The sequence below is a fragment of the Amborella trichopoda genome, chromosome 1 (genome assembly GCF_054954075.1).
Source record: "Amborella trichopoda isolate Santa Cruz 75 chromosome 1, AtrichopodaSantaCruz75HAP2 v2.0, whole genome shotgun sequence".
Classification (NCBI taxonomy): domain Eukaryota; kingdom Viridiplantae; phylum Streptophyta; class Magnoliopsida; order Amborellales; family Amborellaceae; genus Amborella; species Amborella trichopoda.
Window position 1 is genome coordinate 53,429,799 of NC_142336.1, and position 26,008 is coordinate 53,455,806.

Consider the following 26,008-nt stretch of genomic DNA (forward strand, 5'->3'; position numbering starts at 1 on the left):
ACAGTTCCTCTCTCTACATTCCTTGATAAATGCCCTAACACCAAACATTTCGAAAGAGCTCCTATATCCATGCTCCTTATTTGGAAATTTGACTAAAATTTCCTCCATGTGTTTTTGAAATAGCAAAATAGTGAAATTTGACTAAATTTTCCTCCATGTGTTTTGGAAATAGCAAAATAGTGTTGGACAGTAATTGTTTTCTTTTTTTGGTAAGTGGATAAATAATTTTTGGAAATAAAAAATAGCATTTTAAATGGTGTATTCTTTAGGAAACCAGATTTGGAAACCGATTTGGAAACCAATTTGAAAATAGCAAAATAGTGCTGGATAATATTTGTTTTTTTTTTTTTGGGTAAGTGGATAAATATTTTTTGGAAATAAATAATAGCATTTTAAATGGTGTATTCTTTAGGAAACCAGATTTGGAAACCAAATTGAATATTATTGAAATGCGAATATGGGAATTTTGGTGATTCTGTTTTCTGGATTTTTCTATGTGATTTTCTTTGTTCCAAAATTTATTTGAGTTTCATTAAGTTTTGGAAAAGGAAAAAGTTTATGTAAGGTTACAACAGTAAAATATAGAATTAAAGATGTAACTCAAAACTCCATTAAAAAAGGTTGTTTTAATGTTGAAAACCCCTCTAATTGACCATCTGGACAAGATGTACGAATATATAAAAAAAAAAAAAAGATTTTGAATCTCAGAGGGCATCTTGCAACACATTATCTAGACCTTCCATTTTCAAGATTTTCACATGTTTATAGATCTACTTGATTTTAACTATTCTTGGACTTTAAAATTTTATAATTAGATATGAAAATAGGTTTTCAGAGAATCCTAATAATTTTTTATACCAAAATTATATGATATGATAAAATTTGGAGGCGAGCATTAATTGGATTGTTTAAGGTTACAACCTTATAGAAACCACACCCTTTGCAAATTGTGTTTTTATATGAAGGACAATCGTTCTATGAGTTCGTTGAGTCACCTATTTAAATGCTTCCTCTCTCAAAAATTTTTTTTTAGATAAGGATTTTGGATTCAAACTTTGAAATTCCAATAATGACAATTTTGCTTGTAGAATGAAAACTTCATTGTTAAAATTTGCTTGGAGATGTAATTCCTATGTCAAAAACAAAATTTTATGATGGGTTGAAAGTTTATTTTTATTCATAGTTATAAAATTTGAAATTTCAAAAAATAATAATCATTAAGCATATCTATAAACACATAGAAAATTTGGAAAATAGGTCTAGCTTACTTGTTACAAGATGCACTATTTTGTAAAAACTTAAATTTTTTTTTTTCCTGTATCCACTCATCTCGAGGTCTAGATGATCGATTAGAGAGTTCTCAACATCGAAACACTCTCTTCTATCAGATTTTTGAGGTGCACCTTACTTCAACATGTTGCAACCTTATATAAACTTTTTCTTTATTATAAAGCATAAAGAAAAAAGATTAAATCACTTGAATTATTGAAGTTTTTCCCTAGTAGAATTGGAAAAATAGCAATCCTCTTATTTACAAAGTTGTTTTGAGGTTTGCGTGTTCTTGTCTTTCACATGAAAAATGCAATAAAAGAATTTCGGTTGTGTCGCTTGCTTTTGTTTAAAAACAATTACTCTGAATTTCATTCACCCATAAACGATTACAATGAAGTTCAAGAAGAAAATAATGTAACTACCAATGAATGTTGGTGCACACCACCCTTTGCTAAAGCATCAACTTTATATTAACCTCCCCAAAACAATGAGATAACTCAAAATAACCACTACTTAAAATGAAAAAGATTTCATTGAAAATGCTATATAATCTTCAAGCTGGCTTTATTTTTCCCTTTACCAAAGCAATGACATTGCTTGAATCACCTTCAATCATCTTTTGGCCCCCGTGGTTATTTATTATCTTTAAACCTTCTAAAAGAGCTCTTGCATCAGCTTCATTCATTGTTGTATGTCCATATGGCCCTGAGTAAGTAAATTTGTAATTACCCATATGATCTCTAATAGTACCACTTTAACCCGTTGAGCTTGGGTTTCTAATCGAGCTTCCATCAAAGTTGAGTTTTAAGCAATTTCCATGATAAGGCATCCAAATAGCATTTCGAGTCTCTCTGTCATTATTAAGCTTAGCAACTTCAAATAGGCTCTAAAAAATATGTGATTTTGAGATAAACTTACAATCCTGGTTTGTTGAAAACCATTCAAGTGCTATTGCTAAGGTGTTGGACTTCAGAACTTCAATCTCACTTTGTGTCTCTTCAAATGTTATTCTATTTCTCTCTTTTTAAATATTCCAAATAGTGCTCACCCATAAAGCTCTCCATAGCACGGTGCCAACTTTCTATAGACTAGGGTTCATCCATTGAGAGATGATCAATTCTAGGCTTTGTGGGATGAGGATATTTAGATTCAACAACTTTCTACACCAATCACATATGCTTAGAGTGAAAGGGCAATGTAAAAGAATATGATCCACACTTTTGTTATCCCTCTAACATAGCTTACAAACATTGACAATTTGAAACCTCTCTTGCGAAGGTTATCCACAGTAGGCAACTTTTTTTGAAGAGTTACCAACAAAAAAAATTGCAGTGAAAGGACAATGTAAAAGAATATGGTCCACATTTTCGTTATTCCTCAAACATAGCCTAGAAATATTAATAATTATTAAACCTCTCTTACGAAGGTTATTCACAGTAAGCAGCTTTTTTTTGAAGAGCTACCCACTAAAATAACTTAACCTTCAGCGGCACCTGCAAATTCCAAATTCTTGCTAAACTACAGTCAATCGCTCTGTGATTTTCCTCATGCAACAGTCGATATACTGACTTAACTAAAAAATCCCCTGAAGCTGTGAGTTCCCACACCAATCAATCATCTTTATTGGAAACATACAAAATATTACGCAATAGATTCATAAGCAATTGGAACTCATGAAAGAAGAATATGAGACCCTTCTGTACCTGCAAACAATATTCCAAACGGAGTTAGTAAAATCAGCTCCTCTAAAAACTTTTACTGAGGCCAATGGATTGTCGACTTTAGAGAAGACTTTAGGGAAAGAATCTCGAAGAGCAAGGTTTTCCAGCCATTTATCAAATCAGAACAAGATGTGATCTCCCTTTCCAACCACTTTACGACAATGACTAAGATATAATGATCAGCACGCATCAATTCCTTTCCAAATACTTGAAAAACCAATATTAGATCTTGGACTTTTACTGAGGCCAGTCAATACATCTACTTAATACCTCTCCCCATAAGCTATCCTGTTGATTTTGGAAGCGCCACCACCACTTAGTCAATAGGCTAGTGTTCATCAATTTGAGTTTTTTAACTCCTAGACCCCCATCTCTCTTGGAAGTGCATATCTTTTCACAATTCACGAGTTTCGGATTTTCTCCATTCCTACATTGCTCCATAAAAAAGATCTCATAATGTTTTCTAAAGTCTTCACCACCTGCTCTGGCATTATGAAAATTGACATAAAATAGATGGGCAAGTTGGACAAAGTAGAGGTGATAAGAGTAGATATTCCTCCAAATGAGTTGGTCACCGAGAACCTATCCAAGCGAGTAAGGGTAAGGTCTGAAAGAGCATGGTTTCACTAGGTGTAAGCAGCCCCAATCGAAAGAATGTCCAAAAGTTCACTATTCTGAATAAAAGAATTAAACATGAGCATACAAGGAGAGATCCTAAGATTAACTGAGGATTCACTAGGCCATCGAATCACATTGAAATCACCTGCAATACACCATGGCATATTAGCGAAATTGGTCAAAGCATTCAGTTCATCAATAAATTGTGCTCTTTCATTGGAATGGTGGGGACCATATACATTTGTTAAACACCATTTAAAACCATCCACAGGGTCATAAAATAAAATGGAGATATGTCTTTCATTTAAAACACAATCATCTTTTTGAACCACACTTGGGTCCCATATGACCCATAAACCACCTGATAAGCCATTAGAATCAAAACCCACAAAGTCCATTGGTCTCCTACCCCAAACTAATTTAGCAGACTGAAAATTCGGGACCTTTATCTTTGATTCCTGTATAATCAAAATGTCAGGTTTTTCCTGCCTAACAAAAAGCAATACATTTTTTTCCTTCTGCTACTATTGAGACCCCGAACGTTCCAACATAGTATTTTCATTCTTAGACATAACCCCTACTGTGGCTGGTGATCTTAGATAGACCAATAGACATTGTACCACAGCATTCAGAAATGGTGTGAGTGCACCCATTAAGAAAGACACTGTCATAGTTTATAAAGCATACCAAATTGTCGAGCTCCTTTTGCATTTACCCTCTGTGCTTTGATTTTTGCATCTTTGAGCCTCCAGGTTATGCATCAACACTCTTGTCACGATCTTTCTACAACATTTCAGTGATAGAGTCCAGAGAGCATGTGTAATGGAGATTCATCGCATCAACAACTTGTCGACTTCTGAGTTGTGCAGGACTTCTGGTAACCTTCTATGCTCATCATCTTCTTCATCCTCTGGGGGGTCATCTGGCAAGTGATAGGCCAAGGGGATTGCCATTACCAATTATTCATCTTCATCATTATTTCCACCACTTGCCATTTTCATAGGCTCTACTACTTCAAAATGTTGTTGAAAGACATTTCCATCCCATGCAAGTTTTCACTCTTATCAGACATCAGGGGTTTAACATTTTCCTCATCTTCTAGGTTGTAATCAATCAAGGGGTATTAGCTAGGATACAAGGTATTAGTTTTCTTCGAGGATTTCAAAGGTTTTGAAGCCACTCTTTTCACTAGAATCTTCTTCTCGTACGCCATGACCACATAGATTTTTTCTTTGCCTTTTGTTGATTAAAGGGATAGATGGGGGTGGTTAAGGAGTGCACCAGAAAACACACTAGAACTAAGCCCCTCAGGAGACTCTGCTTTATGATGGTGGACCTGAGATTTTACTATATGTACTGTTGTTTCTAATATTACGTGGTGTCCTTCCACACACATGTCCCCAACACAGGTAGGTAGATCTTGAATACAACAAATCTATTTTGGATAGAGAAGGAAGCTGACTTTTCATTTGATTTTGAGATATAACATTCAAGGTTTTGTTGACATCATACTTTACTATCCACCGTTGAACAATGCGCTTCCCAATGAAAGCGGTTCTTGATTGCGATGAATGGCCAGGATTGCTACGAGATGCATTCAATTCTTGTGGTTTTCGTGCCAATGTACTAGGTCGGCCATTGATTCTCACAGAGATTCCCATGCTTTGTGCTTCATTGAACTTAGGGACATTCGAATAAGCAAAAGTACTGGCATTATTGTTTTAGTTGATATCGTCTTGTGTGGAGCTGATTTTCTTAAAGGTCAAGAAAAAATCAAATAGACCAACTTTCAGAATACAGGGGGTAGGACTCTTGACTTATTTTTTCTCTACTTGAAATATTAGTGAGTGATACGATGCCTTTGTCCAATCAATCTTAATCAGAGTCCCACATACTGACAATTTCTTTAAAAACTTCCATCAACCATGCTATAACTGGCATACCGCTCACTGAAAAATATGCAACTATGAGTTTAATGAGAGATTTTTCCATGGCTGGGACCCACTTTTTGGCTATCAACTCCATACCTCGAAATCTCCAAAAATTTGTTTTATCACTTGGGCTACTTCATTGCTCGATCCAAGAAAAGACATAGCTTTATTTCCTGGGATACTTCCACGTAGGCTAGGGGTCGAAGTCCAGGATTTGTCCACCCATCTCTTAAAAGCCGCAATGTTTGTACCTTTAGAGAGAAAATATACGACAACACTGGATTGGATACATTGGAATCTATCTTTGACAACATTCACCTACCACAATCACTAGATTAACACGATGATCAAATCTAGTAGAAGAGCGAAAAATTTGAACATATTAAGGACGCTTTACTCCATCCTTAACTTCTTCCTCCTCCATAACTCCTCTCTCCCCTATAGATATTAAAAGTTCACTCAAAATTTGATGGAAAGGAGTTTTTTCATAGGTGAATTCTCAAACAGTGTTCGCAAAACCGGCCGGTTAGATCGATACCGGCAAGGTACCGACTCTGGTTAAGGCCGGTTTTGTGGCACTAGTAAAAAGTCGAGGACCTCCAAAAAAAAATAGCACCAAAACCGGATGGTTCAATGTCGATCAAAACCGGTCGGTTTCTGCTAACCGGTCCAGTTTACCAATATAATTCATAACGATAGCATATTAAATAATGGTCGTTATTTGACACAGAGGCCGTTATTTTAAACAGAACTTGTGATTCATGTTTTGCAACCTTTTTTATTCGATTTTTTGGCTTTTTTTGTTTTTTTTGGTGAATTATTGTACTTATGCACTTGAAATTTTCTATAAATAATTGTTTATTAAAATCGAAGAAGAACGATTTTTTGGTGGATTGAAATGGTGGATTTCTGAAACTATGAAATTTCCGCCATTATATCAATCTAAGCTTCAAATATGCATGGAAATGGAGGGCTTTGATTTATTACTGAAGCCTTAAACTTTCTTCTATTTCGATTTGTTGAAAAAGATGAATTTTGGAGGTTGATTTCTGCTGAAAATGCTGTTGCTCAAGAACTGTGTTCGATGAAAAAAAATTGATTTTTGATCGATGGATTTATCATTTTTTATTGAATTGATCAGTTAATTTTGATCATCAAGGCTTCATCATGTACGTTGATTTATCATTGAGTATATTTATTTATATGATTTTTTTTGCTGCGTTTTTGTTTTGAAAATTGCGTGAAGTGAAATATCCACCATTGTTTGAAGAACGATCTCAATAGTAAATGATCTTCATGATATTTGGGGCATTTTAATCATAATTGAAGTATCTATCATATCCCCATATCAATTTGTTTAAAAAATGAAAGATTTGAGGTTGATTTTGACTCTAAAGTTTTTGTGTTCATTGGCTCGATTTTAGGGTTCTAAAAAAAAAATTTTGTTTCTTAATAAATTTACATTTTTTTTATAAAAATATGTTATTTGTGATGAATATGAGAAAAAAAATAGATTATTTATTTTTAATTTTATTTATTTTTGGTGAGCTTGTTGGTTTGTTTTTAATGTTATATTTTTTAAAAAAATCTATATGTTTTTTTGTGATGAATATGAGAAAACATTTTCTTTCTTTTTAATGTTATATATTTTTGGTGAGCATGTTAGATTATTTTTAATGTTATATTTTTTTTTATAAAAAAATATGTTTTGTGATGAATATGAGAAAAAATTTCTTTCTTTTTAATGTTATATATTTTTGGTATGCTTGTTGGATTGTTTTTAATGTTATACAATTTTTTTTGACAAAAATATGTTTTTTTTTGTGATGAATATGAGAAAAAAACATTTCATTATTTTTAATGTTATATATTTTTGGTGAGCATGTTGGATTGTTTTTAATGTTATATATCTTTTTATAAAAATATGTTTTTTTGTGATGAATATGAGAAAAAAAAATTCTCTCTTTTTAATGTTCCATATTTTTGGTGAGCTTCTTGGATTGTTTTTAATCTAATATATTTTTTTTACAAAAATATGTTTTTTTGTGATGAATATGCGAAACAATGTATTTTTCTTTTTAATGTTATATATATATATATTTATGAGATTGTTGGATTGCTTGTAATGCTATATATTTTTTTATTAAAGTATGTTTTTTTGTTCTACTTTCTTCTTCAATGTAGAAATGTGGAATGAGTTTGTGTTGACTGAATAGTTTTAAAACATTTATGTTTCTTGGTTAAGTTTCCTGTATAAAACAATAAATTCCTTGGGCTTTTGATAGGAAATCATAGCACGTGGTAAAGGTACTCCATTCTATGCTACATTTTTATCTTTCAAATCGTATCCTTTTGCAGGTTGGCCTGAGTATATTCATTACAAATTTCCAACCACATCTAATTTGGATTTTGGAACCGTTACGAACTTGTTATATAACATTTCATTAGGCTAGACTTTATACGTACCGATATATTTATTGCAACACTACTGACGGCTATTCAGTGAGAATAAATGGAATGATTGTAGAAGTCTTGTGAACTTGCAATTCTATTGCTCTATTGAAGCCATGAATGGTCTGCACCTTATTATGCAACTTAATCGAAATGACTATTATATGACCAGTCTAGAAGATGAAAAGAAAAAAGAAAAATGACTTATATATGACTTAATCTAAGTTTTTTTATTTTTTTATTTTTTTAAAATGTTTTGGGGGTTTTTGACCCATTTTTTTTTTAAAAAAAATCTACTTGACCGGTTAGTCCGGTTCCTGTTCGAACCGCTCCCAGCCTCATGACCGATTAACCGTTCCGGTTCGATTTTACTAACACTGCTCTCAAATAATTGGTGACTTTTTACTTGCCTTTTACCCATAGAAACACCCAAGAATAGCCATCACCTCAACCTTTTATTAAACACTTGTCAAAGCCAAAATCCGTTAGTGAAAATAGATGGTGCAAATGAAATCAAAACCCGAGATCAGAGAAGGGATGCTGATGGTCGCATAGTCCGGATTTTAAATCCCTTCACTTTAGAGAGGGAAAGAGGAGAACGGTACACCTTTTTCTTGCCGTGTCTTTATCTCTTTGGTTTCTTATTTTTATTATGAGAAGAAGGGCTAACGGTTATATTTCTCGAATGGGTCTTTGAGAAAAGGTGTTCCCTTATCTTAGGGATATTCATCCAATGCGTCCATATGAACGTAGGAGATAATTATGGATAATGAGATTCTTCAAAGCCCACAATTGTAGGCTAAATCACGTGACGCCTCATAGCCATGCATGCCAACATCTTCCACTTGGTTATGACAGTCGAACGTAATAATAAGTCACATGCATACTCACACTTTTGAGTATGACCTTTAAAAAAATATCTTGTTATGAGATTTTTTTCACGCTTTCAAAGATATTATCTCATAACAAATATTCATAAGGATTTTCACGCTAATGCAGATTTGACACTGCAAAATCTGCATCTGAATATCGTATAACTTCAAACTTATATGTTTGAAAACACAATTTTAGATACTTTGTTACCTTAATGTTCCTTAGAGTTCTTTTTACTGTTTTTCAATGAGCTATGTTTGCATTATTTTGATATCTATTAACAATTCCTATGACATAACTCAACTATGGTATTGTATACCTTACTACATATACCAAGCTATCAATAGCTTGTGCATAGGGAACGGTAGACTAAAAAATCTGGAACTTGATTTTGACTGTGCAAAAAATCAAGAAAAAAGTCAAAGAAAAAAAGAAAGAACGTGAACAACACTGTAGAAGATGCCTTGCAAGCCAAATACCATACTTAACAAAGAATGACTAAAAAAATTCACTTTCTTAAGAAGCATTAGATCAATATATATCAAAATTTGACTAAAATATATCAAATATCAACAATAAATGCAATTTCAGAAATACAATTATTAAAGAACACGTCGTAGCGATAACGCCTATTACCCCTTTCCAACTAATTGCTCAATTTCAACCTAGTTTTACTACTAGTCCCAATTTTACAGTACTTGAGCCAAAAAATGTCATGGAATCCATCAAATTATCTCAAACCGAAGAAAGGATTAAGCACTTGAGAGCTAAATCGAGGAGAAAGAACAAGCATATGAAAATTAAGCAAGAAAGCCATTGCATGCATAAATTAATCACAAGTACACAAATCCATTGTCTTAAACGCACAATGAGAATAAAAAAGAAAAAAAGAGAAAAAAAGAGAAAAAAAGACAAAAAAAGGGATAAAAACCACTACATAGAAGGAAAAAAGCTTCAAACATATTCGCCTAAAAACATGACGAAAGAAACCCTTCAAAGAAAAGAAATAAAATAAATCGAGATCCCCTAAATTCACAAACATGCACACAAAGTTTTTCGATGGTAAACCCTAAACCAAGAACATGAAATTGTGTAAAGCATTATAGATTAAAAAAAGGAAGTACCCAAGAGATAAAACAAAAAAAAAAGAGACTATTTTTAAGAGAGGATGAACATGAAAAAGAAAGATACAATGTGCATTCACCAAAGTTTCTCCTCCTTTTCTTCTTCATTTCATTCTCTTCCCTTCCCCTCTTTTTCCCTCTCTCCCTCTCTCTCTCTCTAACTCTCTCTCTCAAACGGGCTGTTTCTCTCTCTTTCCTTGCAGCCCAACTTATATCTTTTAAGGGCTGGTTTGAAGGGTCACCTATTGGGCATGTAACCTCTATTTTGTGATGTTTTGAACGACGTGATCTTAACCGCTCATTTAAATTAGACAGGTGGAAAAGAGGAGAAATATATAAATTATGGAATAGTATCTAATGAGTTCATTTACTTTTGGTATAAGAGGGTCACAATTGTTTATAACTATTTGATGTGAAGTAAAATTTGATGGCTTGAGAGTGCCTCCTTGTTTAAAAAATTATTTTTAAATTTTAAACTTGGTCAATAGAATAAATGTTACCATTCCATTTCACATTCAATGGTCAAGATTAATTATGACCACGTCTACTAAAGATAAATTGTCATATTATATATTTTTTCATAAGTTATACGTTACAGGGGTAGTATAGAAAATTGCCCCAAGGCATAATATACCTACTTGTTTTGGGTGATTTAAACACATCCTATCCTAGGTTTAGAACTTTAGACAAATTTAAGCCATTTGACTCCATTGACTCAAGTAAAAATGCCCTAACCTTTCTTAGAAGCCCAAAACATGGGCAATTTAGATATTTTTAACAAAATTATTTGAAGGCTAAGTAAATGAAAAGATTTTTAAAGGTAACCAATGTTTGTATAATTGTTCATGTAGCTGATCCTTTGAAATGGTTTGCCAATTTTAATAATATTTTTCAAAAAAATAAATAAAATTGCCGCGTACTCCAAGGGCGCAAACAAATAGATTATTAACACAGAGAAATGGCGGGAGGGAGTTTTAAATCGTAGGATCTGATTGTCAGTTTTGAATAGACTCAGAAGTTCTCCGTCAATTTCCACTGCTCATTGCATTGCATGGGCCCGCTCTCATAAGTTTTTGCCCCATTCGGACAGCATTTTCTCTCTCTAACCCTACCCCCGTCACCCCTCTCTATACCTTTTCTCTCTCTAAAAATTTCACTCTCTTTCCTCCATTTTCCCTGGTTATACATTTTTTCTCTACTTTTTCGCCGCTGCTCTCTCTCTCTCTCATTCATATAACATTTTCTCTCTCTACATTCTTCCCCCCTCTCCCTTCCCTCTTCTGCGCGATCCATCTCCTACCTAATAAGCATCCATCTCACTTTCTCAGAATCTGCATGACTCAATTTTTTTAGGCAAACCATTATTTTCAAGGACCGAGCTCTGAATAATATGGGGGCAAGAAGTGCACTCACCTCCTCATTCCTTCCTCAAAGATCATTTGTTCCCCATACTTTCTCTTTCTCCTCTCTGTCTCCTCCCTTCTCGAAATTGGGGTTTTGTGGAAACCTGTGGAAGTGTCTGAGAATTCACAGTTTGGGGAGAGCTTCAAGCTCTGAGAATTCATGGAATTCATCCAAAACAGAAGATGGGCATCTGCTTCCTTCTCCTTCTTCTACCATTGATTTCCTCACATTGTGCCATCGCCTCAAGGTATGATCTATAAACGCGGAATATCGTCTTGTAATTGCTGTTATTTTTGTTTCCATAATCGTTTAATGCGTGATTGAGAGACGAAGAAAAGGAGCCGAGTTGATTAAAATGGTGGATACTTCGTTTGTTGACATGGATTTTGGAAATTCTAATGGAAAATGGAGATTTTGTGATTTTATTATGTATTATACAAATTGAGCTTGAAACTGATGAATTGAAAGGAAAATCTGGACTCCATCCTCAATCTTGGTGTTTATTTGTTTATTTATATTAGGATATTGTTCGTTCCAATGTGGGATTCTCGTTTGGCCTATTAGGCGTGCATATTTGTTAAGTTGGGCGTAGAATTTGTTTAAAAGAATTCCTATAGATAATAGGATAATTCAGCTATTCATTGAAATGAGTTTTGATTGCTTATTGATCAAGGGAGAAATCGTCAAAATACTTAGGCATTATTATTACATTAAACTTGCTGTGTAGATCACCTCATGTGCTTTTTATCATTTTAACATTGTTTTCTAAATCCTAGCCACTATTCTTACTGGACTTTCATCTTTCCTTATTGTAATTCTAGACCACCAAAAGAAAGGGATGGATCAACCAGGGTATAAAGGGTCCAGAATCTATTGCTGATCACATGTACCGAATGGCGTTAATGGCTCTAATTGCGAAGGATATGCCTGGTGTAAATAGGGAGAGGTTTGGTTAGAAATTTTCTCCTTCTACATAACTACTTCATATGCTCAGTTTGGCACTTTTTCTCTTCACTTGTTGATTGGAAACCTATATCCTTGCACTTTATGGTTGTACCATTGGTTCTTGTTCTTAGTGATGAAAATGTGAGAGACACTTAGCGTGATACTTATAGTGTCAAATACTTTTCTGTCAAATTCAAATCGTTGATCCTCAATGTGATTGCGCTTTTCTAAGAAACATACCTGTGCTCATCTTGGAATATTACTCTATAACTCAAGTTTGTTGCCTCATTCCATTTATCTAAGATCTATTTGTAAGAAATCTTATGTGGGGGTGGTGGCTCCCAGCAAAGAGGAAGGCATTTGAAGTGATATTGAAAAAATATTTTGTTTATTATATTTTTGGAGCGCTTGCTCTTGACATCTACGCTATACTGGGAAAAGGATATGTCACGTGACATTCATTAAAATTATTAGGAAAAGGATATGTCACATGACATTGATTAAAATTATTACAAGTATCTCTTTTCAGAATTGTCCAGATTTCGATATAACATGTGGAAAACTGCTATTCATTGACCTTCACTGGAGGGCAGGGTGATCTGGAGGAATGATGGTAGTGAGTTCACAAATTTTGCATATGGGTTTTACTAATTTTTGGGTTCAAACAATCATAGCCATTTCTAAGGCTTTGAAAGCTATATTTAGCATGATGATCACAGTTAATATCTATTTTTGATAGCAAGCCATGTAAATGTGATGATCTTATGATTTAAATAAGTTTCCCGAATTGTAAAAGCAGGCATGATTTGACTCGTATTTCCTGAAGAGGCTAACACAAGTTTTTAGGTAAAAGCTCCCACTGAGTGTTTTCTTGAACAAGGAGCTCTTCAAAATTGTTTTGTGGAATTTACATCTTAACTGTTGTATTGCTTGTTCTAAAAGCACTTATTTAGTGGCTTCATTCTATCAATAGATCATCTCATGACTAGAAAATTTGTTTCCAATAATAATAATAAAAAAAGCATACGTGAAATAAAAGTAGTGGGTATGATAGATATTTGAGCCATTGAATGTTAACTTTTACTCTTCATTTTTTCTTTTGATGCGTTTCTCCTTGTAGTCCTATGCAGAAAGTTATTTTTAGAGATGCCATATATGTGTGACCCGTGATGTAAGGGTCTATAATGATGGATTCTGGTTGAACAAAGCTAACACCACCCAATATATTTAATTTTTTATTGGTTCCCAATTATTTTTTATACTTAAACTGATGAGTAATCACACTAGTATCAAATCTCATCTTCCCTTTCCCTGGTCTCATACTTTCCTCAAAGAACCTTTAACTTATCATTTCTTGAATCCAAGTGTTACTTCTCAGTCACCTTGAGTAATGTGTCTTGCTCTGTCTTCATTCGTCTAAAAAATGACATGGAGACAAAAATGTGGAAATCCCCCTTGCATTCAAAGCCCTCAAGAACCACCCAACTATAGGAAAAGGAGAAGGGGAAAAAAAAAAGAAAAAAAGAAAAAAAGAAAAAAAGAAAAAAAGAAAAAAAAGAAAAGAGACAAATAAACAAACAGGATATTTGAGAATGTGTTGAGAGCTGCCATTGTGCCACTCAATTGAAAAACCTAATTTTTCAAAATGAACCTCATCATAGGTCCTTAAGCTTATAATGCCTTCTTGTGAATTATCCTAAGAGGCCTTCTAAAGGAACAGTGATGTTTTGAGATACAAGATTATTTACCAAGATAAAATTCTGATTCATCAACTCCTGGAATATCTTGTTGGATGTGTTCTTCTAGCAGCTAGTGTGATGGACATATCCTCCTAAAGATAATATCTTTTTTTTTACTGGTAAAAAGAATCAATATCAACACTAACTTTGCATTATTGTTTTGATTACATGAATATGTTTGCTACTGTCCTGTATAATCTCCAGAAACATTAGTGATCTACTTATTTCAGCATGGAAAAATGTTCTCCTGGTTTTGTATGCTTTGAAATTTTATTTCACGAAATATTACTTGCTTTTGTGTTTATGTAGGTGTATAAAGATAGCCATTGTACATGACATAGCAGAAGGTATTTTCCACGTGATAATTGTCCTCATGAATGTTAGTTTCTTTCTTTCTTGCTTTTTTTGTTAAGTATACCCAGTATATGTTTTCTAGTGCCCTTCCATATTTTTGTATGAATGGAGTTGCATGGCTTACTTGAATATGATGTCTTGTATTTTACTTATGGCACCAGATTATACGAATTTCATCTTGTGAGTAGAGCTCGTGGAGTCCAACTATTTTCATGTGCCTGCACTAGCATGCCAGATATTATGAAAGGGGTTTTGTTTATGTACCATAGACAATGGAATAGATATATAAAATAGTGTGAGATTGATTGATAAAGCTAAAGGTGCATTGAATTGGACAACTTATTACCCCGAAGAACCTTGATTGGAGCATTTTTGTTAGCATTAAACATGCTTTAATATCATTTGTTAAAAAATCATGTAATTTTTTTTTGAGCAACTTGTGGTTTGGAACAAGTGTTATTAGCCTTGTCTCTCCTTATTGAAAGCGATCATGCTAGCGAATTTTCTCCATTCCTTTGTGTTACACCTGGGGATGATGTTCAACATAATTCAACATAAGAGAAATTTTCATGAGCATGTTTGAAATGAAAGATCCAAATAACCTCAATACTCTTCACCATTAAGTTGATTGATATTTGATAATTCAAGAGGTTGATTCAACACTTGATGTCCACTAGATAAAGCATATTGTCCTGTTGAATTTGGTGAAAATGTTCATACTAATGAGATTCATTCATGAGTTTTAATGAGATTCATTCATGATTTTTAAGCTTCAAAAAGATTCTTAGCTGTCTCGGATCATCATCAGCATTATTTGAGCCTTATCCCAACTATTTGGGGTCGGCTACACGAATCCTGCTCCGTCATTCCGCTTTATCAATGGTCATACCCCCAGTCTGACCATAGGTCACCATATCTTTTTTCACTACTTCTTTGCATATGTCCTTTGGGGCATTCCCCTTGCCTTTCTAGAGCCTTCCACTTGAACCAAATCACCCCTCTCAACTGGTGTTGTTCTAGGTCAACGTTGTACATTGCCAGGGCACCGAAATCTACTTTCCTTCATTTTATTGCCTATTGGAGCTACCCCTAGGTTCCTTCAAATGTATTCATTTGATATTTTGTCCTTTATTGTCTTGCCACCTATCTATCTCAAATCCTCATCTCACCTATAATCATTCTATAGACATGTTGTTTCTTGACTGCCCAACATTCTGTTTCATAAAGCATGGCTGATCTTAAAACCGTCCTATAAAACTTCCCCTTAAGTTTCATAATTTCATTGGTATGTTGTGATCACATAGGACTCTAGAAGCACATTTCCATGTCGTCCGCCCAGCTTTAATTTTAAGAGCAACTTCTTCCTCAATATCTCCTTTCTTATGGATTATCGACCCAATATATTGAAAATGATATCTTTTAAGTAATTCTTTTCCGTCAATCTTAAGTTCTTAACTAATTCCTTCTTTTTACTTCTATTATTATAAACTTGCATTCCATATATCCGTCTTAGTCTGGCTAATTTCAAAACCTTTGAATACTAAAAGCATCCCTCTAAAGTTCTAATTGTGTTTACGTCGTTTCTAATCTCATCTATTAAAACGATGTCATTTGCAAACGATATACACCACAAGACCTCATCTTGTAGATACCTACTTCACTTATCTATAACCAAATAAAAGAGATATGGTTTCAAAGTTGACCCTTGATATAGGCTTGCTGTCACTGAAACTCACTTGTCCCCACTTGTTGTTCTCCATATATCATCTTGAGATTCCTTTCTTTTCCAACACCCACCAAATTATTTCTCTAGGGACCCTGTTGTATGCTTTCTCTACATCAATAAAGACTATGTGGATATTTTGTATCTTCTCCCTACACTTCTCAATCAATTTTCTAAGTAGGAAAATAGCATCAATGATTGATTTCCCTAGCATAAATCTGAATTGAGTTTTTGATACACTGGTTTAATATTTTAGTCGTTGCTCAATTACTCTCTCCACAGTTTCATAGTGTGGCTCACAAGTTTGATCCTTCGATAGTTCGTACAACTATGTATGTCTCCTTTTTTCTTGTAAATAGGTACAACAATGCTTTTTCTTCATTCACCTAGCGTTTTCTTTGTTGTCTCAGATAATATCGATAAAATAAAATCATGGGTAAGAACTATATTTTAGGACATTGTTCTTGAATTGGTTTTGAGTTATTACTTGGGAGGCAGTTCCTGACTTCCTGTCATCTTTCCTAGACTCTCTGTTCTCAATAGATGAGATTATTGCTATGTGGTATCTTTCTCAGGGAAGTGCCCATTACTCTTATATCCTAGAGAGAAGAATTCACCTAGATGGAGAAAATGGAGCACTTCAGTTGGGCGATGTTTGGTAAAGTTTTCACCTGTGGGGTTATGAAAAGCTTGGGTGGTTTAAGTTAACCCTCCCCTTGGAAACCAGTTGGATGTTATGACCTATTGTCATGGCATTGAGAGGATCACAAATTTCTTTTGTAGAAATCATTGTTTCCACCCAAAAAATCATATCATCGAAAAACTGTTTGTTATTGTTCAAAATATATTTGTCATCCCTAAACATTATTAAATTATTTGGGGTCTTGCAGTATTCAAAAATAGCCAGCCATATTTGCAAGGATGGAGGCATGAATGAAAGATTTGATGCGTGCAAAGAGATGAACTTGTGATACCTTCACTGTGTCTGTGGACACATTATATTAAGAACGCATTTCTATGATCTTATACATTTCTATCATCTGTGGATTTTGAATTTTTTTTTGGTATTCAAGATACATGATTTCATTGATTTTTTTTGTTCTGTTACTCTTTACATTATGAGTGTTATCATGATGTTTACTAAAGTATAGTTTGTACTGTTGTACTATATTTGATTTTGAGATACTTAGACGATGATGGATAGACAGTTAGCATTCAGTGTAACTTGTATAAGTCTGGGCACTAGGTTGGGACTGATTTGTTAGTTGAAGTCTATTAATGAACAATTCTGGTAATGTCTAACATCTTACTGATTTCCTTTGTTCGTACACATATTAATAGGCAATATCATAAATTTTGTGATTGGACTGTGGTGGTCTTCTATGAATTTACAGCTATTGTTGGTGATATAACACCATCAGATGGTGTTCCAAAAAAAGAAAAGAGTAGGATGGAACAAGAAGCTCTGAATGAAATGTGTAAAGTCCTTGGTGGAGGATTAAGGGGTACTAATTTATATTTTCAAGTTTATCCTGTATTATTTCTTTAATGGAAGTAACTTTGATCGAAATTTTTTTGCATTATTATAACAGCTGAGGAGATAAAAGAGCTTTGGGAGGAATACGAAAACAATTCTTCTATTGAAGCTAATCTTGTAAAAGATTTTGACAAAGTATGTATATTCTTTGGAAAGCTCTTGATATATACATTTTTATTTGGAAGTTTTATCCTGCCTTAAAAGGCATGTTGATTTTAGTTATTGATGAAGCTGTGCTTGCTGGTGAATGGCTGCTGCATTGCTGCAAAAATATATATGGTGGAGAACTTGATTGTAACCACGTGTTGTCTGTTAGCTCTTCATTTTAACATATTTGTTTTTTATTTAGTTTTATGCTTTTATTTGTTCCTGAGTGATACATGGTGAGGTTAGTTTTTTACAACTGCACGGCATAGCTCATTGAACATGGTCCCATCTAAATCAAATGATAAGCTCCCTTTGGTAGCTACAAGATACATTTCACATCACAGTAATGGGAGAGAATCATGTTCTATTTCAATTTAATCAAAGAGCAGCCATAGCAGGATTAGTGGACGGTGCTGGTTCATAGGGGGCAAATGCAGTTCTTAAGGCATTTAATCATCAAGACGCCCTCCCGACGACAGCCATCAGCTCAATACCATTAAGAGTAAGATTCCCCAATCTTCTATTCTACAGACATTGATGGAGTATCATGTCTCGTATGCGCTGCAATTGTCTAGTACTTCAGCCTAAAAAGCCAATATGGCAAGATAAGTGCCTATGGTTATTTATTTTATAATAAAAAATAAATATTTAATAAAATAAATAAAATAATAGATGTTTAATGTGTATATAAGAAATGGTTCATATTTATTACTCTTTAATGTGGTTCGCACAGAGATAGCCCCCATGAACATGTCACAAGATGCCTTGCATTTAAACCCCACCCTTGTGCTCAATATAAATCTTTTAATGTTCCCCATGTCTGAAATTGCCGACAGTTCCAAGTGTTGACACATGTCGACACATGATGTGGCAGCAAAAAACAAGTTGTTTAGGTAACATAGCCGTTCTTCTATTTTACCTATGGAGTTCAGATCTTCTTGGATGCTTTGCCTCTGAGGATGGTGCAGCAAGGGTCACAAAAGAGCAGACTGTGCAAGAGAATGCATTGAAGCCAAGCCTAATTTGCAGCTGCTCCCTGAAATTTGGGTGAATACACTGGAAGGGGAAGGCTTGAATATGAAAAATTTACTCAGTTTGTCCTCATTTTATGTCTTGGTCATGCCACAAATTCATGTCGAACATTGATTCAAAAAGTGGTCTGCCTAGACGGGCTGGGGGGGCCTGGGTGCATCGCCCAGGCCTGGGCGAACCAACTAGGTTGGCTGTCCCGCCTAGGTGCAACAATATCCATAGGGTGGGGTATTTTTGTTTTTGTTTGGATTATAGCAAGTGCATGAATATGAATTTTTTATACAAAATCTGGACATAAAACAGGATTACTGGACACCCTTTGCCCCTTTTTGAACCTAGAGCGCCCAGGTTCTTGGCGGCCCGCCTAGGCGCTAGGCGGGCTAGGCGCCTAGACACCCCCTGACCGTCTAGCCACCGCCCGGCTTTTTTTGGAACGCTGATGTCGAGCGGCCAAAAAGCTTTAACCCAGAGATAAAGAAATACGGCACCGAAAGGAAAAGCCAACGAGAAAGGAACATAGCAAAGCAACACAACAATGGTTTGTTGTAGCTGGGAAAAACAGAGCTCCCACACACAGTTGACAGCAGAAGGTGAAGCTTTGGGTCCATCAAGCTCTACTCCTGGCTTGCAATTTGAATTGCTCATTGCAGATTCAAGTTAAGATTTGGATTTGGCAGAGCTTTCTAGAGAGAGAAACAACAGAAAAACAGGTGGAAATTGAAGGTCGTAGTTGTATTCAGAAACTTGATTTCGACAAATAACTGTCTGCTACTTGTAGGAACAAAAATGACAAGTCCCAAACTTGCTGTGGAAAGCAATGACGAGATTTTTGAACTGCCGAGAAACGATAGCTTGAGAGCAAACATTTTCGTTTGAAATAGCAGGTTTGCCTGAAAAAATGAGAGCAAAGACAATCTTTGCTAAAAAACTAAGAGGAAATGCTATTCCAGGAGCCTGCTGAGAAATTTCTGGTGAAGGAACCACCAAGATATCAGTTCCAAACCCAAGGTTTCATTGGCCAATATGATCTTGGATCTAGATCTATGCTAACCTTTGGACAGTCCAAATTTATGATGAATGTCAAACCGAAATCAAACTTTTGCGACTTCCCCTAGGGGTCAATCTTTCCTTTCATATCCCAAAACACTCTAGATGGATCCGCCGAAGCACTTTGTCAATACATCAATTAGTGCTTAAAAAATTGGACCGGTGGGTCGAATCGGTCACCCAACTGTTTCAAGTCAAATTGGCTGAATCAGCGAGTCAGCTTGGCTGACTCGGCCAATTTAAGGATTTTGGGGGGGTTGGGGGGGGGGGGGGACAGAACATAAAATGTAAACAAAGAAGGAGCCATTTTTCTTAGAAAATGGGGAACCAAACAAAATAAATTGTAATAAATAAAAATATTATTTGAAAAAATAACTATTATGGATTGGACCTTCTTCTAGAAACTATTCCCAAAGAAATTGTGGCTAAAAACTCCAAAATTTGTTAAATCTAAGATTCAAGGACCATGAAATTGGGATTACTATTACTGATGCTAGATCTCTCCAAGGTTTTAATTTGATCCAACAAATTACTATGGAAGTCTGTTAGAGGGCTCCAAAACAAACAATTTTAAACAAATTTCAAATGATTTGGTTGAGAATCGAGAGAGAAATTGCAAAAGAGACTGATTGGGTTTTGAAGCTCTAAAATTGACGAGATTTTAATAAAAAATTTACCTAAAGCAAGTTTTGATTAAAAAAAAAAGAGGATCTCAAAGGGGGCTAAGAGAGATTGATTTATGTTAAATCCGATCGAAATGGGGACTTAGATTGGTGGAGATGCATAATTTGAGAAAAAAAAAGACAAAGGAAAAGGTTATAAAGTCTTTTTTTACCTGAAATGGGGTGTGCAAGGCGACTCACTCAACTATCAAGGAGAACATGCTTGGTACCCTACTGGTTCTAAGCTGACTCAAGTGGTTCCGAGTCGGCTTGGTGACTTATGAAACCCTGGCATTAATAGTACAAGATAATATATGTAGTGCCATTGATGAAGGTGAACACTGCACTGTATAGAGTATGGCAAAAGAACAATATGCTAAGCAAAAACAGCAAACTCAATCAATACAAGATGCTACATGCGGCACCATTGAGGACGGGACGGCATTGTGACAATGTCTTAAAAATTGCTGAGCCAGCTTGGAATCTGCCGAGATGGCTCGAGAGTAGCAAGGTACAGTGCTGTTTCTCCCCAGAATTGGGTGAGTTGCCTATACACCGCTTTTAGGTTAAAAAAAAAGGCTTTTACTGCTTCTTTTTGTCTTTTTTGCTCCAATAATTCATCTCTGCCTATTTGAACCTGCACTTTGATCGAATTTTACAGAAACCACTCTCTCTTAGCTCTCTAAGATGCAAAAATAATATTTTTGGATCAAAACTTGGGGGAGATTTTTCCTCGATCTCACCATTTTTTGAGCTTCAAAACTTGATCTTCCTTTTTTGCAAATTCTGTCTCAATTCTCAACCATTTGAGATTTGTTTCGAGTTGTTCATCTTGGAGCCTTTCAACTGACCCCTACTGTAACTTGTTGGATCAAATCAAAACTTTGAAGGAAGCGTAGATCTAACGAGCTTCAGAGTTTCTAGCCGCAATTTCTTTGGGGATGTGTCTCTAGGAAAGGTTAGGGGCAATCTACAATAGGTAATTCATTTTCTCAGATAATATTTTTATACACTTCCATTCATTTTTCTTGGTTCTCAATTTTTTTAAAAATGTCTTAATTCTTTGTTTACCTTTTTTTTATAAGAAAAATTTGGTAATCAGCTGAGCATATTCACCTATTTAGCCAGTTCGACTCAAAACTGGTGGATGACTAGTTCGACCCACTTGTTCGATTTTTAAACATTGGAGGACAAAGAATATTTTGTTACCCAAATGTAGCAAGTGAAAAATATGCTATGCAATCAGTAAAAACTCAGTCCATATGCTGCTAAAGTGCACAAAGTGATGCATGTAGCACAACTGATGACATTGCAAGTAGTAGTAGTGCAAAACCATGCTACTATGAGGCTTTACAGAAAAACAATGCTCAGCAAACAGTAGCAACCCGGGTGTAGCAAATGAAGAATACCTAGGGACACAAGACAACTCTCTCTAAGGTACTTAGCAAAATAACCTTGTAACTTGGGGAGAAGGGGTGCCTCCTCAAAAAGGGGTTCGCAATGGCAAGGCCCAGGTGACTTTACCAAAAACTTAGGTCTCCGCAGATTTGGAAGACCATGTACAAGGTTGATGCCTCCCCAATGCCAGAAGGTCAGGGAAGTTGGTGATTGATGATGGGGGAGCCGGCAACCGAAACCCCGGTTAATGGCTACCATAACTATAATGGTCTTAAGTTAGTGAAATTCCTTGTCCTGTAAGTTTCCACCAGAATTCCTACTCAGCATGCTGCCAAAGCAAAAGGACACAAAGAAAGAAAAAGACAAGAAGAGAGGGATATGATATTCTTGATGATATTATGGTAGAGTTGGATGTGAAGAAAGCTCATGAAAGTCGAATATAAATGAATTGTAAATCAGCAGCATATTATAGAGTCTCTTAGAGTCTCTTAATTTAGTGTATAAAGTTTGGCATAATGAAATTCTCTCTTATACTCATACTCACAACTGGACTACAAACCATATGGTGTATAGTGTTGGCCTGTTGGGCCTAATGCACATATTCTTTGAGATTAATACAATGAGTAGGGTTTTGTACAAGCCCTTGCTCTCTCAGCGAGGAAAAAGACATTGCCATCAGTGTATTAGATGTTGTTGAATGAGGAAAGGGGTTTAGAAAGGAAGTGCAAGAGGCAAGTTGAGGAAGGTACCTTAAAAACTGGCGAGTTGAATTTAACTTCTGAACATATCCATAACTCCTGAACATACCCATAATAAAGTTAGTAACATAAGATAATTTGTTTTTTTTTTTCTAGATGAAAGTATTATTTATTTTGTAAATGAAATATTGAATCATGAAAAACTGTATTTTGATCAATAAAGAGTTGTGAAGAACGTATGAACGATAAATTTGAAGATTGATACTCTGTTATACACAATATACTGCTGGAATGTCTTTTGAGTTTTCTATGGATAAAAACTCCGTTATCTATGGATCAAAACTCCATTATCTCTCAGAAAATATTAGGAAACATAGTCAAATTTCTTTACAGAATTGATGAGAGTAACCTGATAATTTGAATTTTCTCAGCTAGAAATTTACATGGTTTAAGTACCATCATCATCATCATCATTATCTGAACCTATCCCAACTATTGATGAATTTAAGTATAGGTCTTTTGAATATTTTACTTGATCTAATGCTAGGTTTGGGGGTTGAATATGGTGATTTTGAATTTGGGAAATAAGTAGGCTGCGAAGGCAAACCAAAGAAAAAAGTAGGAGTCTCAGATGTCTATGGTGATGTGACACCGGGTCTTAAGGTCAAACAGGCACCTCATTGGTTCAGTGAGACAACAGAAAGGTGCAAGGCATTAGGTGACTTATGTAGATTGTGTAGATTTATGAACTTCAGAAAACTTTTGATGATGTACCTTATCCATGTTTTTCTATTATGACTCTTAAAATCAGTTTGTGATTATCTTATTTTTATTTATTCTGCTTCAACTTGCCTTACCAACAGTTGATTTATTGACGGGGACAATTTTTTTTTTGCAGTTTCCTATTACATTAATTAACATGCAGTGCCAAATCTGATACTATTTCTATGGAAATCTTTAATTTTCTCGTCTTTTATCCAGGTGGAAATGATTCTGCAAGCTTTGGAGTATGAAGCAGGTATTGTGTGTGATTTCCAAATATGGTATTTCTTTCTTTGGAGGTGTGCTTCTGTGGGGTATTTCTTTGCAATTTGATTTCAGTGGATATTTTCCTTTTCCAAGCTTTTTGGTCTCTTGGGGAAACAAAAATAAGCAAAGATGGCTGTCCTTCAAAGAGGATACTATCTCCCATTTACTTCAAACTTTAAAGACCAAATTTTCTATGGACGTAACTGCCGATTTATGCAGCACTGATGGACCCCCCAAGGGCCATCCATTTGTTGGACAGTGACTCCCATTCAAACTACGGCTAGCATTGTCTATCTGTTGGTGACAAGATCTATAGTATTAGGAGCTCAAAATCTAGTTAACAACTTCAAAAAAGAAAAAAAAGAGAGCACAAAATCGTTTTTTTGGGGAATTGATCACGAGGTGAATCAGGAGTTGTTTGCAAAATTTCGCGTCCTATAAATCCTCCAAACATGTTTTTTGGTCCATCAATGCTGTCGAAGCCCAATCCATAGTAGTTGTGAGCTTCCAGTTACATTTTAGATTATTATTTTTTTCGAAAATTTGCTTGAAATATTGTAAATGAGGAGAAGAATCTTGGTATATTGATTAAACTATCCTTTTCTTTATTGAAAAAAAAAGTGGAAACATTTTCTCACTTTGGTGTCCCTATATAACCTTTAAAGAATTTCTGGAGGATTACATGATGCCAACTGGACAAAAAGAGGAAATTATTTAACGAATAAAAGCCTAAGGAAAGTCTTATCTTCCAGTTCAACAATTTGTTTCCTCCTCTCCAATCTCCAGCTAGTTGCATGTTAGTCTGGTTTTTCAGTTCAACCAACGCGGTTTTGACTAGCTCTGGTGTTTTTAACTGAACCTTCCTATTCGGTCTTTGAAAAACTGACCCATTCTTAGCAAGCGTACATGTTTTGGTTGACTCATATACAATTTTCTTGGTTTTGGGATTTTATGACTTATTCTTCTGCCATTAAAATTTTGAAGCAGAACATGGGAAGGTCTTGGATGAATTCTTCATGTCTACAGAAGGTAACAAAGTTATGTCTTGAGGGTTGGGAGTGTAACAAGCACTAAAATGGTACACAGTTTAGGCATCCGCTGGTCATTTTGATAAATGATGATCCAGATCAATTGTAGAATGGATGCTGGAAGCCTTGGCTATGTATGATGTAATTTCCAATGCTTGTTAGAATTTCTTATTCATTGAAAAGGACGCTTGTTGTCTTTGTTGTGTTTAGGGAAATTCCAAACTGAAGTTGGCAAGGCTTGGGCCGCTGAGGTTACTGCTAGGAGAAAGAAAATACTTGGAGACAGGCTTATGTGAATGTCCAATTGTAAGGAGCCATTCATCCTCACTTCTCAGAATCTGTGATCTTGAAGATTTTATCTCTCTCTCTCTCTCTCTCTCTCTCTCTCTCTCTCTCTCTCTCTCTCTCTCTCTCTGCGCATGTTCATTTCCATTTTGCCATTGTTCCCTCAAATAACAGTGGGATTGTAATAGGACCTCCACCAGTCCAATTGAGATGCATTTACACCTAGAGTGGACAGTGGAGGTCCTATCTGACATGTTTTCTATGTACGTTAGAAACACAGCCCCAGCCCCAGCCCGAGCCCAACCCCACCCTTCTCTCTCTCTCTCTCTATTTTTTCTACCCTGGTTTTTTGCACTTCTCTTATCCTTTTTATAAAACATCTGCCCTTGGATTAATTGTTGACTGGGCATTTTCTTTTTACTCTTTTCTTCTTATTATATGATCCTCTCAAGACAATTTTCTTTCCACATTCTGCTTTTGCATCCCTTTACATTTGTAAGAATCTTTTGGATTCCATATGAATTGTTTGGAGAATAGTAGTGCTATGATCCTGGTGCTGGTGGAATAGCTATGCTCGATGAGATTGTAGTGTAACTTGGGTCTCCTCATATTTTCATGGGTGTCATTCTATGTCCATCATATATCCAATCAATTGATGGACGATGATGGAGTTGTGCGTCAGTGGGGTCATCTAATGTTCTTGGTAGTCATTCTGTCCGCACCATCCAACATTTGATTGGATAGTGCTAACACTTTGGCCCATAATTTTTCATGATCATATGGTTCTAGAAGAATGGAGAGATTGAGGAAAATGTCGTGCATAGAATTGGAGTTGGGTGGGTGAAGTCAAGATGTGCACCCCGAGTTTTATGCGATTGCCGCAATACTAATGAAACTAAGAGGAAGTTTTATAGGATGGTTACGAGAATAACTATGCTTTATGGGACAAAATGTTGGGCTGTCAAGAAATAACATCTTCATACGATGAGT

At 35.2% G+C, this 26,008-nt stretch overlaps 1 protein-coding gene across 11 annotated transcripts; it reads left to right on the forward strand.

The window, feature by feature from the left end:
* The first annotated feature begins 10,921 nt into the window (after positions 1 to 10,921).
* On the forward strand, positions 10,922 to 25,563 carry LOC18434822 (uncharacterized). Of its 11 annotated transcripts, none has more exons than XR_016060681.1 (9): positions 10,922 to 11,641; positions 12,216 to 12,340; positions 14,388 to 14,457; positions 17,550 to 17,660; positions 17,748 to 17,827; positions 23,224 to 23,380; positions 23,658 to 23,694; positions 24,693 to 24,734; positions 24,944 to 25,485. XR_016060681.1 is itself a non-coding variant. In XM_006844885.4 (8 exons), exons 1-8 carry the CDS (start codon positions 11,381 to 11,383, stop codon positions 25,027 to 25,029), a joined length of 780 nt encoding a protein of 259 aa, XP_006844948.1. In that variant the 5' UTR covers positions 10,922 to 11,380; the 3' UTR covers positions 25,030 to 25,563. The 11 variants fall into 11 exon arrangements, 5 of the variants coding, with proteins under 5 accessions (XP_006844948.1, XP_020523204.1, XP_020523205.1 ...); XR_016060674.1 differs by having other exon boundaries at positions 14,388 to 14,425; XR_016060677.1 differs by lacking the exon at positions 23,224 to 23,380 and having other exon boundaries at positions 24,944 to 25,563.
* Positions 25,564 to 26,008: the final 445 nt, after the last annotated feature.